Below are 13,598 nucleotides of genomic sequence, written 5' to 3' on the forward strand. Positions count from 1 at the left end.
CGGATACTCTTTAGTATACAAACATAAGCTAAACAGCGTCAACGAAAGACACAGGCTTGCACACCTGAACTATCTAGGACCATGAAATGAGCAAGGTGTGCCTGTCTTTTGACCGTCTTTACTGAATATCAAGATACTTCAGAGAAAACGGTGTTCAAATTATTATTATTATAAGCTAAGCAGCGTCAACAACAGACGTAGGCTTGCACATCTGAACTCTTCGGGCCCATACAACGCACGTTGTTTCCTTTGACAGCCTTATCCAATTTCGAGTTATTTCTCATTTTTCGGAAAAAAAACAAACACAGATACAAGAAAAAAAAAAAATTGTGAAAATAAATAGTGTCAGTTATATTTTCTTAGAAGCATATTGTATTATTGCTGACAATATGTAGATACAAGGTGTGTCTGTCTTTTAATGACCTTATCTAAAGGGTTCTCAATCAACCAGATGATTTGATTTTTGAAAAAACAAAAATAAAAAGGCTTCCCAATCTAAAAAAAAAAACACAAATATATATCAGGCAGTCGTTAATGCCAATTTATTAAGAAACTCTTCAAATTATTGGTAATCCGGTTAAAAATGGGATTGTAAGCCGTTTTCTGATAAACTTTTAGTAGATTCCTAATATATCGGAACACGTGTTCAGGAATCTGCATTTGCCTTGATAATTCGAAAATATTAGGGTTTTTATGAACACGTTTTCCAACATAGTGATAATATATTCGCATTTCACTAAAAGTTTATCAGAAAACGTATTCTTAATAAATTAGCAATACTAATTTTTCTGCATGTAAATACAGTTGAACTCTCTTGGTCCGAGTCAGGTGTATTGACATCGGCATAAATATTTAGTATGTAGACATTAAGTGTGCCCGTCCTCTGACGACCTTGCATAATTTATAATTTTTCAGGATAACCCGAACAAAACACAAGTACAACATACACTATTGACTACTCGTAGGTATAATATTACAAGATACATTGTCTCAGCGGCATAAATATTCATTGCTGTACTCTCCTTCGATATCCTTACTCAATATCGAGATGTTGTCAATTATCTGGAAAACAGAACAAACCTTAGCACAGTATGACTGTGAAGACCTCATCAGAAAAAAATTATATCTTAATAGTTGTAACAACGGACATTAAAGTATCTATCATAATCGGTGGTTACCTACATATGATTTATACGATATCATTGAGCGTTCGATAAACATAAGGCTAACGAGATACCACCCTAGATTCCTTATTTACTTAGAGATACCACCCTAGATTCCTTATTTACTTAGTTTAACCATTTAACCATATGTTCACCAAAAACCGATTTCATTGCCATCGAATAATATCTTGTTAGTATAACTTTAGTAACGTTTAGTACGTGAGTTTTAAAAATGTTATGTAATTATTTATATTTTATATGTTCTCTTCGTCCACTTTTAATTTGCGGTGTTCGCAAAATGTAATATAATATGTTTTCACTGAAATAATGAACCGTTCAACCTGTTCAACGTACTTGGGTATTTCTATTTGTAATTGATAACTTACGTTAGCCAGTGACGCCTGACATTATTTGGAGTAAAAAAATTAATTGAAATTTTGGAATCCGGTGACTTTATCAAGTTTTTTTTTACCTAACAAAAAAAAACTTCCACTTGTCGTCACTGGTCACTGAGTTTAGTAAACGACCAAGCCCTCACCCCCATCCTAACTGTAAAATACTTACTAATTTTTGCATGTTTTAAATAAAAAAAAGATCTCGTCGGATTCCGAAATTTCGTTCACATTTTTTACTCGAAATAACCAGGAATAGTCAGGAATCATCGGTAAGTCAAGTACGTCTGTATAACTGTAGGGAATTTTGATTAAAAATGAGTAAGAATCTAACTAAGAACAATCTGTATTCAATACTATTAAAACTAACAGCTTCTACATGGCCAAGATCGCCCTCAATGGGTTAAAATGAAAAGTAACGAAAAAAAACGAGATCATCCCGTGAAAATACACTCCATTATAAAAGAGGCTGTAGATAAAGAACGACGTGATTTTTAAAAAACTCTTACTGAAAAAGTATTAAAACATGTTATTAGAAATTATTATTCACGTTCATAACTTTGTTTCTTACATAGCTAACTGATTTTTGTTTAGTTTAGTTTACCATGTCATCTAAATTATACCTACCTTGGATACATACAGAGCCAGTTTTGTACCCGAAAACTTACCTGACTATCAGAGTAGTATACATTTTTTAAATTGAAAATGTGCAACTTTACACGGAACAATAATTGATTTTTATTTAAATATAATTAATTGGAAAAACGCATTTTTATCCACCAAAAATAATTTAGCGTTTGCTGCATTCCACACTGCTTACATCAGTGAAGAAATCCATCGTACCACACTGAGAAAAATGATCCTTTTAAAAAAGTGATAGCATGCTGATTTCCTGATAAAAATAGTTATTCAGAATATGTCCTATTCCTAATAAATATCATGACGGAATTGGACAGTATCAGTACGTCAATATCAATATTTGAATGAACACGTGTTCCGCCGTCCTCATAAAACATTTGCTTTTAAATGATACTTTGTTAGGAAGGCTGCAATTAACGAATACGATAAAGGCCTACAGTTTCGTTTGTAACAGGAAAACGAATAATTTTACCAGATTTTGAATACATTAACAGTATTTGATATCAGTAAGTTTTCTGTGTTGTGTTGTGTTTGCGGAAAAATGGGTTTCATAAAATCATCTCAATCGTGTATGTACATATTGCCGGAACTTCTCAATTTGTTTTCAAACCTTTTCAGATTATCATTGTGATATTTACAGTTAGTTGATTTTCATGTAAAACCTTAAATTATTTAAATAGACCGGAAAATGCAGACTAGCTTGGGTTTGACGTACAGTACGAGGGAATTTGTTAACCACAGCAATTTTTTAATATGTAGAATCTTAGTTTCTATAACCTTCATACTATAGTCAAATCTAAGTTTCTGTAACCTACATATCATAGTAAAATCTTAGTTTATGTAACCTACATATTATAGTAGAATCTGAGTTTCTGAAACCTACATACCATAGTAGAATCTCAGTTTCTGTAACCTACATATCATAGTAAAATCTTAGTTTATGTAACCTACATATTATAGTAGAATCTGAGTTTCTGAAACCTACATACCATAGTAGAATCTCAGTTTCTGTAACCTACATATCATAGTAAAATCTTAGTTTATGTAACCTACATATTATATTAGAATCTTAGTTTCTGTAACCTACATACCATAGTAGTTCTGAGAATAATAGACCTCGCTTCTAAAAGTCTGTTTTAAATTTTCTCTTATTTAATAAACAAAAACAAAAATTTCCTCTGAAATCATAAGATTTGTTAGTAGATACTTAATACCTACCTACTTAATTACAAACCAGATATGTTAAGAAGCATTTTTTTTACTATGAAGCAAATAAGAAATTATACAATTTGTCCAAATAAGGCTGTCCGCAAACGAGAGACTGTTGCGGGCATAAAAATCCATCAATAGTGGTGCTCACAGGACTCTTTAGTTGGCAGACTTTTTTTGAATTTGTATGAATATTGGAATGGTTTCCATCCGTAGCCGCCACTAAAGTCCCTCGTCTGTGGGCGGCCTAAACGTCACATCTTAATGACTCTCACTAAAAACGTGTGATTTTTATACTTTTGATTATAAAAGGATCAAAAATCGCATATTCCGAAACGGTTCCAACTGGTTACATCGTCATTATAACATAGAAAACGCCAAATGTCTGGTAACACGCCACTGAATTCACTGATGAAAACAATCATGTCGTTTTGGCGATAAATCGAAAATGGAACATGTATTCGTAAATATAAAAATACCTACATTACCGTAATTAATTCTTAACTTTTTGGGAAAAAAAATAGTGGAAATTCCCTATTATTTTTTTCAAACTTTATTCGGGCAGGCAAGTACCGGAATATTGAAAAAATGCCAATAATAAACAAAACGATACATGAAGGTGAAGAAAAAGTCTTTACTGACCGAAACGAAATCGAAACAGAATAGGAAGTCATGTTATAACAGGACTTCGCCAAGCATATCTCAGTCAAAAAAATATAGCAGGACTTCGCCGAGCATAGCTCAGTCAAATAGATGAGATTGTTGACAATGTTCCAATGGGAATTTTGTATAGCCTTTTGAAATTATGTGTTTCCCAGATAATCTGAAATCTAAACAACAGTAAATCGTTATTTAATGAATACTTTTTACATAGAAAAATGAACTTTTTCAGAAAGTATTTTTCCAAACACAAACCATGTTTGATTATTGAATATAGGACATTGACAGAGAAAAGTCATTCACTCTTCCGCGATCCACATTCTCTTGTCGCGTTGTAAATGTAAATAAATCATGCATATTTTTATCTGCCTTCCCCTCCCGTCAGCGCGTATTTACGTCCATATTGTGTGATACATCATTGTTTCTCTGAACAAAGTGTGGAAAACTTTGGTTGGATAAAGCAAAGGGGAAGCTGCGGGTGTGTGACATTGTTCCCAGCTTCTCTTTGCGATTCCATTCATTAATCATTTTTCAATACTATCAAAGTCTCTCCTTCCACCTAGCTGACAGCGGAACCTTTATTCCAGGGGTCAATAACCAGGCACATGTTATATTTTACTGCTCCAGATTGAATTAGGCTGTATTAGAAATAAGGAAATTATTGTTCACTTGTTGGGCTAACTCAGGTTTGTTGAGATGAGGAAATTATTAGTCACTTGCGTTATTGGCTGACTCAAGTTTGTCGAAAAAAGGAAAATATTGTTCACTTGTTTTAGGGGCTAACTGAAGTTCGTTGAATGATGAAATTATTGTCACTTGTGTTATTTTATTTATTAATTCACTTCACTTCTTCATTAATTAGGTAACAAGTTCTAGATAGGTATCTACATTTTTTATTCCAAATATACTTAAAGTACTTCTTTAATCTCTTTCAATTTCAAACTGATACACCTGTATGCAGGCATTCATTAAATACAGTATGAAAGAAATAATTAAATTTATTAACTCGACGGGTTGAGAACTCCTGGTCTCCCCAAAAGCTTTTTATTCAATATAACCGGCTAAACATGGAACAAACGACTTTTGGATTAATTGATTCAACAAACAGCGGTTTTTGGCATCACCCCGCTTCGCTGAGGAAAGAGATGCGGATTCGATAAATGTGTTATTTATCGTTTTAACCTTTGTGGAAAGATGACAACAGTTTCCACTAAAAAGAAGTCAGACAAAACATTCGACCAGCAAAAGCTCATAACGGTCAATACACAGTTTATGAAAGATTTTTCGGAAGCTTCAATTCTTCAATTCAAATAGTACGACCAGTGTTTGAAAGTTTGCACAGAGAACAATTACTGATATAAAATATAGCGAATTTATTAAAAAACGGGATTGCAGGCCGTTAAAGAATGAGTTGATAGGTTTACTAATAAACTAATAACCCAGTAAAGCACGAATGTGTAATTGTGATCTTGTGATTATCAGGACAAACGCATCATGAAGGTACTAAAAGTTTATTGGGAACCAGCCTTTAAAACCTAAAAACGGCTAAAAACTCAGAACTAACTAAAACAGAATTTTAATAAATCAGCAATACTCATTTTTTTCAGTGTGATATCATTATCGTGATTATTTTAAAGTTATTATGCTGTGTTCTTTAGCCAAAGTTTCGGACAGCTTTGCAGTGTTCATCACTGGGGTAGATGTGTATATTGTGGTGTAAGTGTGTGTTTATATAAGTCGAAGTGACTCCATGTTGCAAGCGTTCATCCTCTAATTGTTGTTTTCTGCGTTTAGTTTTGGTGTAACCGTCCAATACAGGATACCAAGAATTTTTCTTAATACTTGCCCCATTGCCGTCGTTGTTTTAAATTAACGTAATGATTTTTTAAAATTTAATATAGTGCGATTTGGTGAAAAATGTTTTTTGTCAATATTAATAGATCCATCTCGACTAGCAAGCTGGAGGTTCCGGGTTCAAATTCCAGCATGAGTTGTTTCAGAAATTACTAAGTTTAAATAATTTATAGTATATAGTAGAAGATACTCTTAGTATCCCCTTGGTGTAAGACCACCATTCAGAATTGACCTTGAAACGGTTGGGACTCGTGTGCGGAGTCACATAAAAAATCAAGTCGGTCCATTGTCTTAAATGTTTCATTTGGGTAATTTCGAGTTTGAAATTTCACACCGTCTCTTTATTGTAAAACGCTTTTTACTTTCTTCAATATTTTGTTTAAAAAAGTCTTATATTTTTTCATGATCATTAGCACGCGGTTCTTGTTGATTATGAAAGTGTATCTTGTTTTTTATTTCTCAGAAATGTGGAAATCCAATAAAATTTAGTACTCATTATCTATTTAATTTTGTGGTTTTATGTTTTTGAAATAATAAGTAATGTTTTGTCATTGTTTTTTAATATTTAATTTAAAGTATTTCAATCACTTTAAGTTACTTACACGATAATAATTTATTTATAATAATAATAGTAATACAATACACTGTATTCATACTTTTACAATACATGGAATGAATAGTACAATCAATCTATCAAACTCTTAATCAATAACTAGTCAAATCTTACGTCCACAGAATCTGATGTCAATGTCGTAGTTGGTAGTAGGTACAGCTCTACAATAATTATCAGAGAATTGATCCTTCCAAAGCGATCAAGGACTATATTATTAAATTATTAAATGACGCACCTTACATTCAGATATTGAATATGTGCAACATTTTAATATATTTGAAAAAAAAATTGAAAAATTACATAGAATATTTTTTTGAAAATTTTGTATTATTTTCACAGATCTAAGTTTGGTTAACCTACTTAAGTAGGTGTTAATGAGTTAGAATTACTCTTGTAAATTAAAAGGATAATGTGTAGATCATTTAACGGGGTTTTCTACAATTTTGTAAATACATTCTAGTTATAATTATAATCACAAAAATCTTCGAAAAAACACAGAATATTTGTTGTAACTTTTATAAAATGCCTCGAGAAATTTGTTATTTTTTTAGATTAACTCCACACGGGAAGCCCTGAGGAAAATAATTTCCCTTAGGACCGATGTCATCTTTTGGGATGCTGTGTGGGGCGGCATCTGGAGAAGAGGATGGAGTGAATATGGGTCTTGAAGAGACCCATATTGTACAGCGGCCGGCAAATTGTTCCACAGCAGAGCTGTTTAACTCAAGAACTAGTAGTCAAAGTTGGCCGTTCTCATGTGACAAATGTCAACCGTGTACGTATGTTGGGCGCGCTTTGGCGTGTTTCTCGACTATGCACCGGTGCCGTAGGCATCAATGAATCTAGTTCCTCGGAGCTTCTTCCTGACGCTTGTGCTCTGAAGATTGCAATCCGTTTATCAAGATTTGGGAATCTATCTAACGGACCGCCCGCTTCTGCACAGAATCAAGGGCTTTTTCAGGTATTTTCGGGTCCCGAGGTGGCTGCCAAATTCAACAGTGGGGCGCACTTAGATGAAACTGATCAGATTATAAAAAATCTACAAGTTATTATTCGAAATCTTCGAATCATTTGAAATTTGATAATGAAAAATGACGTAAGAGGAACATATTTTTTAATCTTTCACTCAACCTATTTCTTATAAGACACGCAATAAAAATTTAACATACTTTCTTTTGCTTTTTCGCAACATTCAATTTGCAAGTATTCTTGCTGGCAATACGTAACAAAATTCATATGAAAAATTGAATATGTATTTACATTTGTAATTCGAAGCCCTTTAAAAGTTAAAAAAAAATCATCCCAAACAAGCTATGCGATGATACGCCGCCATCTATATTAATATAAGCCACGCTGTTTTCGGACTTCTTGCACTGGGTTGAGTAGAGTTAGTACTAAACTAAATAAAGATGGCGGTGGATGTCATGATCACAAAATGTATTTTCAACTAAATTCACTGAAATCTGGTAGTTTGATATACTATAAAAGCATTTCAAAATATTTAAAGTTTGGTTTAAAGATTCAAAATTCAGTTTAGAGTAAATTTTAACATAATTAAGTACCACATTAATAAGTACTTTCATATAATATCTTTAATTTATTAATACAACATGGCAAATTTTATTTTATTTAATGCCTAAATAAATTCAGGGTGTCTTGAACAATGAAAAATATTTAAAAAAAACATGAATACGATGTGGAACCAACAAATGGAATATATTTTAAATGTGTGCTTTTTGTGTTTTTTTTTTATTAGAGAACTTAGAAATGAGATCACATTATTTTGTGAAAATTTGCAAATATAAGATTCCCTGTACATTCCGAATTTGTTATTTTTCTTTGATTACATTCAAATATTCATATTTTGTTTCTTAATTTAATTTATTTTTTGTTTGTGTTTTGTTGCGAGACAAGCTTTTGTTTGTGATTTGTTGCGAGACACGCCCTTGTTTGTGTTTTGTTGCGAGACACGCTTTTGTTTGTGTATTCCGAAAATAGTTCAATATAAACATAAATTTTTCTCGAATTCAAAAAAAGCATAATTTACTTAAAAATAAAAAATTTTGCCATGTGTATCTGGTATAAACACGTGAACATTATCACAAAACCCAAAGAAAAAGAACAAGAATAACATTCACAACACTTGAAAACAAAACAAAGATGCCAAAACTGTAACACTTGTTTTAAAATAATAAAATATTCAGAAAAAATAACGAATTGAGCACGGGTTTTACATTATTAATACATACATAACAATACATTTAATTTATTTTATTACAATTACACACTTCACTCGATTCAAATGTTTATTTTTTTTCTGTATTAGCGTTTGAAGTTTAAAATGTTGTTGAATTTACGTATGAGTTTACGTAAAACACAAAATGAATTCTGGTTAGAATGATGTTAATTGAAAAATTCGTTCTTTTAAAAATTTTAAAGAAAATTTTTACTCGTAATTAAAATCGCAAGATAAATTATCGCTTTCATTAAAACTTTGGAACAATAATTATTTAAATATACACTTAAAAATTAATAAATTAAATATTTATGTTTGTTTTACATAGGTACACACTATGTTCGGAAAATAACGTGACTATTAAAATTTACATTAAAACTTTCACTAACCTAGCAAATATACAGATTAAAGTACAGGGTGGCTAAACGATAATAATACACATTTTGGATACATTGTATCAAAGTCCGTTAATTCACTAAGGGTGAAATTTTTCGGACAGCGGATAACAGATCTAGCACTTGTTGAAAGCTCGGAAATCGAACAGTTAGTTACTTTGGTTTCTTATATTAACTTTGTTTCCAATCTAACAACGAAACCACCAAACACCACTGAAAGGTTATTGCTGGTGGCATCATAAAATCTGTTGATTTTGGTTTTAATATAACCAATAAAACGTTTAAAAGCCTTGTTTAAATTTAAAAAGCTTTGTAAACGGTTTCAAACTAACGGGTTCAACAGAAAGATGAAGCTTTCTTCTAATTCCATATCGTGATTCATGGTTTGAGTTGCAGATAGAGAAACCCAACACTTCAAAACAATTCAAAATGTAAAAATTTATTTCCTCATCATCCACTTGTGTCGTATTTTTACACAAGTGGAAGTTGAGTTCTTATTTGAGCGTAATCGTGAAAGCCTATGATGTACGGCCTATAAGAAACCAAAGAAAACTAACTAACTAACATAGTTGTTAGGGTTCGTTTTTCGATCCTTCAACTTAATTTCCGGACGGTGGCAAATGGAGTCTCCAGTCCAGATTTGGCTCAATAAATCTGTTATCCACTATTCGAAAAATTCCACTGATCCTATGCGGAGAGATGGGCAAATTGGCTGGGGTGCAGGTCAAACTGGTAGGGGTGACCGTACGGGTTCATGTGGTAGGGAACTATGTTCATCGATGCCATCTTGTGTTCCTTCTTCCACTTCATCCTCCGGTTCTGGAACCAGATCTTGATCTGCCTCTCCGTGAGACAGAGGGCGTGTGCTATCTCTATCCTGCGCCTGCGCGTCAGGTAGCGGTTGAAGTGGAACTCCTTCTCCAGTTCCAGGGTCTGGTAGCGGGTGTAGGAGGTCCTCTGCCGTTTAGTCTCGCCGTTTGCATTCACAGTGCCTGGAAAAGAAAATAAAGATTAGTATTGCTATTGTTTATTGTCATATCAAGCTAATCTAATTGAACATAGGAAAAAAATCAGATATAATATTACATCAACACTTAAAAAAACAACAGTATTTATGTTTAACAAATATTGGCGGGTTCCTGCAAGGAATCGCTTTTGATCCTGCATTAAATTGTCTTTCAAAAGTGAAACATTTTAGTATGTCAACTTGTAAGTACTTAATATAAGCTTTTGATTGAGGGGGGGGGGGGGGCTCTAAATAAATATTATTTCATAACTGTGGTAGGAAAAGACGCCACACCTCATGACTAGCTCCATGTAGAAATCGTGGAATTTATACACATTTTAATATATGGTAGAGATTGGCTTAAATATTTCATTTTTTAAACGTTAAATTTTGGTCTTGCTTTTAACTTAAGCAGGTAGGCTTGTGCTACAAGGTAAGAAAATTCGTTCCTACAAATGTGTTTGGTATGAACCAAGAAACGAACGAAGATCGACGCAAGAACTAACATAATATGCTAATGGTGTCAACTCAAAGAAATTAATTCCCCAAGGTATCTTTTATTTTTGTCGTCTATAAATCTTAAATAATTTCAAATACAAAGCAATGGCGCCGCCTTTAATATTACAGAAAAAAATCGTATAATTCTTATGAAATTAACCCGATGTAGAAATGTAATATTTTTGTTCAGCATAATTTAATTACGTTTCGGCTATTACTAGCGACAAACTACTAGATTTACATACCGAAGTCTAGATCATTTTTTAAATTTATTGGACTAACTCCATCATTCATTCAGTTGAAATTTAAAATGTTACTTTTAACGTTATCCACAATCCATTACAATAAAATGAGTTACAGTAAAAATCAAGCATCGGAAACCGAAACGAAACAGTGAAACAGGTTAAAAACAATTTATTTCTTTGTTAATTACTGTTTAAGTTTCGAGTTATGAGGTATAAGCAAAATTAGTAATCTGCAATTTATATTGCCCGATAAAAAATGCATAAATTAATATCTAACGATCTCAAAACATAATTTAAACATTTTATAGGAGGGTAAATATTTATAATAAGCTTAATTTTGTTTCATTAATTACGATTGAAAATGTAGATGATTTAAGTAAGTAGGTATCGTGTAACCTAATTAATGTAAATCAACATTCACGCATATTCTTTTACACACTGTTCTATTATGCCAAGACCCTAGCTCGCAGTCCATAATGGAGTGCTGGTACCTACGCTGATGCCCAATATTGGGGCATGGAATTGGCAGAGGAAGGATGAAAGTAAACCGAATGCTGTAACCTGAGGCGTATTTGTGGAAAACCATGTATGATCGTGTTAGAAATGTAGAGAATTGCAAAGCGTAAGCGTAGTGTAAGCGTAATAATTAGGTAAGATTGAGAAAGATCGGGCAAAAAAAAATGAAGGGCGTAAATGTGAATGGAAGAAGAAGTCAAAGACGCCCGAGGAAGACATGACTCGATTAAGTCACCAGATACTCGAGTCAGGCCATGTTAAGTGTCGGAATAACAGAAAATTATGTACGAGACGATGTATGAAGTATATATATATAACGATACAAGAAGTGCGTGCCAAGGTCGAGTTTTTCTCTCGAGTACTCTCTGGCTACCCCTGCATGGAAACGGTGTGGTTATTTATTAGTTAGTTTAGCCAAGATCCAGCTCAAGTATTTGATCCATTTGATCGTGCCATGTTTCCTTCGAGTGTTCCCGACAGTTTCATCGTTCATACTTTTGCTAATAAGTGCGCGTTTATCCGTTTATTATTTTTCATATTAATCATTATGAATATAAACACAAAAACTTGTAATATTTCATACATAGGCCCAATAATAACTAAATGGTTGATTGGACTGGGCAGAGGAGAATCTGAAAAAAATGTTAAAAAACGTCACGTAATAAATAGACATAGACTTATCACACACTATATATATATCTTCCATTATTCTAATTATTACTCATACACAATTGAAACATACACAACAGCTCAAGTTCGACTCTATCATAAGATTGTAACGATTAAACATCACAAATTACAATACATCAATGAGATATATTATAGACATAGACAAATCACACACTTACTTTCACATATTTTTTGGTTTCTTGGAACGGGCAATTTGCCTAGTTAGGAACCAAAAATTTCGACCTGATAAGGTACAATAATCTATAATCACTAAAAAAATATTTTAATTGTATCTTGTATCATATTTTACTGTGTGTAAATCTAAAGGAATAAAAGGAATATATTATATGTTTTAATTTTTTAATTGATTCATTAGAATTTTTTTTAATAAAATGTTAATTGGTAATTTGAGTCTCACTGGGTAAATGAAGTGGCCTGTATTGAAACCATGTTAAATTAAAATAATTTAATTGAAATATTAAGTTTTACAATAAAGTAATGAATTAAAAATAATTCAAGTAGTTATGATAACTTTACGTATACGGTCCGCAAAACCATATAAATTAGTGAAATTTTTCTGGAATAAAGTCGTGTTAAAGAAATAATATGATAATATAATCACAATTTGACTAGACTGAATATATCTTATTAAAAATGCTAATTACGGTTGTGTATCTATTAACTCCTGTTCAATCAAATCTAGAACTCAGATTTGATTTTAATGTAAGTGACATCTTTTTAAACTAAAAATATTTTTTAAAAAATCACGTGTGCGCTAGTACAGGTTAGAAAATCGTTAGTGATTTCGAATCATCACAAAACGGGTAAGACAGTGTTATGGTTTGGGCCTCTAAAAATCCAACGCAACAATGTACAATTCGCATTCAAGACTACACGCCGTAGTACAAGTTTATGCATAGATCAATCAACGCAGCAAAGTGCATTTAAGTAAACTAAAAGAAAGGTATACGCGGTGGTATTTTGGTAATCGAATGATTAGAACAAATAGAGCCAATAGTAAATAAAGGCAAATAGTTAAAGAGTTTTTGGCGCTCAGCCAGCTCCGAGTCGTGACGCCTTTTTCGTCTGTTTGTTTATCCTCCCGAAGTGAACTTTCATTTAATCCATACGCACCGAAAGCTCAAGTCTCGACGACGTACAGTTTATTTATTAACATGTGAAAGATGAGTGAAATTAACGGCAGAGTAGATGCTCCATTCAATAATAAAAATATCTTTTTTGTTTACCGGTTTTTTCTTAACTCGTGTAAGCTTGTGTTTGTAATAATATTATGACTAAAGAACGGATGAAGTGTTGATTCTGATACATTTTTAAACGATTAAAAAATGTGTTAAAGACAATGATGTCACCAAACTTAATTACTATTCATGTTCATTATATAAGACTATACAAATTTTCTTGGCAGTAAAAATAAATTATTTGAATTAATATCTTAAATAAACATATCAAATTGAGAACGTACGAATAAATAATAAACTACAA

General features: G+C 32.3%; 1 protein-coding gene across 1 annotated transcript in view; it reads right to left on the bottom strand.

The window, feature by feature from the left end:
* Nucleotides 1–8,851: 8,851 nt before the first annotated feature.
* The window catches only part of Scr (homeobox sex combs reduced), a 78,215-nt gene continuing 73,468 nt past the window's right edge, over nucleotides 8,852–13,598 (bottom strand). The window contains exon 2 of the mRNA XM_089639453.1: nucleotides 8,852–10,153. Coding sequence (XP_089495579.1) covers nucleotides 9,849–10,153 — 305 coding nt within the window. The 3' untranslated portion in view covers nucleotides 8,852–9,848. The remainder of the gene's footprint in view (nucleotides 10,154–13,598) is intronic.

This window comes from Hesperophylax consimilis, chromosome 14 (genome assembly GCF_061612785.1).
Source record: "Hesperophylax consimilis isolate HC1 chromosome 14, BYU_Hcon_1.0, whole genome shotgun sequence".
NCBI lineage: Eukaryota > Metazoa > Arthropoda > Insecta > Trichoptera > Limnephilidae > Hesperophylax > Hesperophylax consimilis.